This window comes from Myotis davidii, unplaced genomic scaffold (assembly GCF_000327345.1).
Source record: "Myotis davidii unplaced genomic scaffold, ASM32734v1 scaffold456, whole genome shotgun sequence".
In the NCBI taxonomy this organism is placed as follows: domain Eukaryota; kingdom Metazoa; phylum Chordata; class Mammalia; order Chiroptera; family Vespertilionidae; genus Myotis; species Myotis davidii.
Genome location: NW_006287375.1, coordinates 1,367,353 through 1,372,110, shown reverse-complemented (window position 1 = coordinate 1,372,110; position 4,758 = coordinate 1,367,353). Strand labels below are relative to the sequence as shown.

The following is a 4,758-nucleotide window of genomic DNA, read 5'->3' as shown; positions in this document are numbered from 1 at the left end:
CTCCCTTCCTCTCTGAAATCAATAAAAATATATTTAAAAATTAAAAAAATAATTAAAAAAATAAACTGCAACCCTGCCTCTGCCCATGGCTTCCAATCTCTTTATTCTGTTATTAGCAATTATCAGCTAATACGCTAAGTGTCCAACTGTTCGTTTGTCCACTCGCTATGACGCGCACTTACCACCAGGGGGCAAATGCTAGCTTGCTGGTGGGGTCCGGCCTATCAGGACTGGACGAGATGGGCCAGACACGCCCTCGACAAATCCATGCACCAGGCCAGTTTCGGCTTGATCCTCCCTCACAGGCTAAGCTGAGGGACCCCACTGGTGTACGAATCCGTGCACGGAGCCTCTAGTTTATTATATTTATCTGCCTTCTACCTTACCCTTCTATTAGAATGTAGGCACTTTTAGGGCAGGTGTGTTTTGTCTTGTTTTTTAAAATATTTTTATTGGTTTCAGAGGGTAAGGTAGAGAGAGAGAGAGAGAAACATCAATGATGAGAACCCAGTAGGGGGCGTGGGTGAGGCAGCCACACAATGATTCTCTCATTGATGTTTCTCTCTCTCTCTCCCTCTCCTTTCCTTTCTGCAATCAAAATAAAATATATATTTTTTAAAAAAGAGTTATCTCTACCAGCACAATATTGACCATCTTATTTAAACTGCAACCCAGCCCTAGGCAGTTTGGCTCAGTGGATAGAGCATTGGCCTGCGGACTAAAGGGTCCCAGGTTCGATTCCGGTCAAGGGCACATGCCCGAGTTGCGGGCTCAATCCCCAGTGGGGGGCATGCAGGAGGCAGCCGATCAATGATTCTCTCATTGATGTTTCTATCTCTCCCTTCCTCTCTGAAATCAAAATATATTAAAAAATAATTTTGTTAAAACACCACAAGTTCGGAAATAGTGGAAAATACATTTGTTGACTGAGTGAATAAAATGCACAAAGTGCCTGAGAGGGTCCAGGGAGGCAGTGCTCACTGATCTGGGCCCTAAAGGACAGGATGAACCACTCGCTATGACGCGCACTTACCACCAGGGGGCAAATGCTAGCTTGCTGGTGGGGTCCGGCCTATCAGGACTGGACGAGATGGGCCAGACACGCCCTCGACAAATCCATGCACCAGGCCAGTTTCGGCTTGATCCTCCCTCACAGGCTAAGCTGAGGGACCCCACTGGTGTACGAATCCGTGCACGGAGCCTCTAGTTTATTATATTTATCTGCCTTCTACCTTACCCTTCTATTAGAATGTAGGCACTTTTAGGGCAGGTGTGTTTTGTCTTGTTTTTTAAAATATTTTTATTGGTTTCAGAGGGGAAGGTAGAGAGAGAGAGAGAGAAACATCAATGATGAGAATCACTGATTGGCTGCTTCCTGCATGTCCCCTACTGAAGACTGAGCCTACAACCCGGGCATGTGCCCTTGACTGGAATTGAACCCGGTGGATCCTTTAGTCTGCAGGCCAACACTCTATCCACTGTGCCAAACCCGCCAGGGTGGTAACCTCCTGGTTTGAACCATGACCTCCTGGTTCATAGGTATACACTCAACCACTGAGCAACACTGGCTGGGAGGTAACCACTTCTTCATTCATAATTTTGTACCCCAAATTCTACACTCCTTCAAAAGCAATTCCAATGAATTAAGCAGTTAACAAGCTATGCTGCTAGATGTCAAGGCTTTAATCTGTGTATTGTGGGCAGTTGTTAGTATTCCCTTAAACCATGCTGCTTTTCCAGGGAAAAGTACTTAAAAAAATGCTTACCAAAGGCACACAATGGCCAACATAACTTTCTGAACAGTTTAGAAAATTTCGTAAGGTTCAAAAACAGGCAATTTCAAATTAGGTAATTCTGCTATTAAAGAGAAGTAGCAGCCAGGCTGGTGTGGCTTAATGGTTGAGCATCGACCTATGAACGAGGAGGTCACAGTTCGATTCAGATTAGGGCACATGCCCAGGTTTCAGGGTTGTTCCCCAGCAGAGGGAGTGAAGGAGGCAACTGATCAATAATTTTCTCTCATTATTGGTGTTTTTATCCTTCTCCCTCTCTTCCTCTCTAAATAAAAACGTATTTTTAAGAGAAGACTTTCCCATTAAAATGTGAATGTATCATAAGTAATATTCAAAAGTTAAACTGACAGTAAACACTGCAAGCCTTGCATGACATTTTCTAATAATATAAAAATTATGGCAGATTCACCTGTTCAAAGTGAATGCCTTCAATCAGCTCACAATTACTTTAAGAATCATCATAGCAAAATTAAAGTACACTGGATTATAAAAGCAGATTTCAGAAAAGAACTCTGGAAAGTAACAGTCTTTGCCTGTTTCTATGCAAAGATTGGGATCTCCAACAACGAAGTTCTACTCATCCTAATGACAATTATGGCTTGAAGAATGCTACAAAAGATATGAAAAGCGCTATAAATATGAAAAACTCAAAAGTGATTTAGGAAGAATTAACCAAATCTTTCATTTCATTTATTGCAACTATACAAAAGATAATCCAACAATCCTTCCCACTGTTTTTAGTTTTTGCTTTTTGATTTAGGAAATACACTACTTATTACAGAACCTTCTCCAAATGAAGGAAAACCTGCCAAAAAAATTAAAAAAATAAATCTAAGCACTCTATTAGGATATGTATGCAAGGTTAACAAGCTTTAGTTAAGTATTTGAAAACTAGCCTTAAGGTCAAATTAAAATCATTTAAAGCTAACCCAACACCGAAAGTTTGAATCCAAGCACAAAATGCTGTAAAATTTCCCAATGACAGTGTGAAAAAGCACCTTCACAACTGATCTTTAAATATGCATCATCCTCCACCAGAATTCATCACCTGACTGGATTCGACGTTTGAAACCGATTTTGAAAAGTTTATCGTTTTTTAAACACTTGTACAGTATTTCTGGCACCTTTAAAGAGATGATATCTCTTAATAACATGGCTGTTACACTTTACTTACAATTCCTATCTCGTTTTTCAGTCTACCTACCTACGAGTAATATTACTCAGAAACCTACAGTTTTACCCTGAGAAAATAAGGATTTAGTAAATGGTGCTTTCTAACCGAAAACACTCGGAAGTCATCGGCAGGGCCGGGAACGCAGGGAAGGCGGCAAGACTTAGCAGGAAAGGTGGTCGTCACCCGCCCAAGAGGAGGGCCCGGGTCGGGGACGCAGAGAACAGATACTCTGGCAGCAGGTGGGAGCCTCCAAGAGGACGGTCGCCGCAGGTTTCAGATCTGACAGGTACGCCGCCCGCAGGACAGCGGAAGGCGCGCCGGGTCCGCCGGCCTTACCTCTGGGGTCCGCTCCGGCGGCTTCTTCTTCAGAGCTTGCCTAGCGCCGGGGTCCACGGGTGAGTTCATGGTCGCGGCCCCGGCCCCCGAGCTCCCCAGCCAGCCCTTAGGAGCGCACACGACAGCCCATTCACCTTAGGCAGGGGGTCTGAACCCCCTCACCTGCGAGGAAGGAACTCCGGACCGCGGCGGGCACCCGGCTCAAGCAAACAAGCCTTCGCAACACCCGCCCAGGGTCTCAGCCCACGCGCGACTGGCCAGAGAAGCTAGCTCAGAGGGAGGGCGGGCGAGTGCGCATGCGCAGCGCGCGCGCGCACACAAACGAGCGCCCAAGGGCGTGACTCCATGGTGACGTAAGAACGGGGCGGTAGTTAACCCTCTTGCAACTCTTCTCCCTGAGATTTAAACACACGTCGCGAGACCTCACCTAAAACTCTCACGGGATCTGCCTCGGCGGTGAGGCTTGGGCTGCTCCGACTTCCGGTGGAGGCCCGGATGCGCGCTGTGAGGGACTGAGCAAAAATAGCACGTTGAGGCCGAACGGTGGGGACCGCGTTTTAGGTGGTGTGTTTGTACCCAGATCCGGAAGCTCAGGGCGTGGCCAAGCCCAAGGCCCACGCCCTGCCCTTGGAGAATGTACGGAAGTCGAAGCCACCTTCTGGCAAACAATTTCATGCTGCTTCGTATCTACGTTTCTAATGAATAGTTTGTGGAAGAGCCCCACCAAGAAGTACTTGTCCTAAAACCGATATCCTGAGATCGGGGCAGAGCAATCACAGCTTCGCGGCCTAGCAGGGGTGGACAGTCGCCTTGCCTGCTGCCAGCACAGTTACTGCTGGTTGAGAAGCCAGTCTGACAGCGTTCACATAACCAGGTCCAGGGCAGACCTCTATCCGTCCAACCCAACCCCTTCATTAGGCAGCAGGGCTTCGGGTTGCCTGGATTAGAGTGACTGCTTTTGCACTACATTTGGCATACAAGTCTGTTTCCCAACAAACTGATCCATTGATAAGAAAAATAGACCACTATTGGGGCAGCTGGACACTACAGAGGCTGTTTCCACCCTAAGATCATTGACGTTATTTCCAAAACCATCCTTCTGCACCCCTCATTAATGCACAGATGTGCCGCACTGGACACTACTTACTTGGAACCACCATAGGTATGTCCTTCCCACTGAATTTTAAGCTCCCCCAGGGGCTGTGTACAACATCTAGGTACATCTTACTATTGCTCACAGCAATTACCACAGCTCAATAAGTTTATGATCATGACGTTATTAACGGTAATTTTTTAATGAGATGGTCAGAATTAAAATTATCTTTTAGAGTTAAAAAAGGGAAAGGAGAGTTCAGGCTACAATACTTACGTTTCTGAGACCTGATAATGGTGGCTGATGTTGATAAGGGTTTTGTTTTCCGTTGGTTAGGCTTGCTCAAACTAAGTTTACAACAT

At 45.9% G+C, this 4,758-nt stretch overlaps 1 protein-coding gene across 6 annotated transcripts in view; it reads right to left on the bottom strand.

The window, feature by feature from the left end:
* The window catches only part of RAPGEF6 (Rap guanine nucleotide exchange factor 6), a 184,576-nt gene extending 180,979 nt beyond the window's left edge, over positions 1-3,597 (bottom strand). For 4 of the 6 annotated variants that reach the window (XM_015560937.1, XM_006759164.2, XM_006759163.2 and 1 more), the window contains exon 1: positions 3,304-3,597. In XM_015560937.1, coding sequence (XP_015416423.1) covers positions 3,304-3,372 — 69 coding nt within the window. In that variant the 5' untranslated portion in view covers positions 3,373-3,597. The remainder of the gene's footprint in view (positions 1-3,303) is intronic. The other 2 variants (XM_006759168.2, XM_006759167.2) reach the window with 2 other exon arrangements.
* Positions 3,598-4,758: the final 1,161 nt, after the last annotated feature.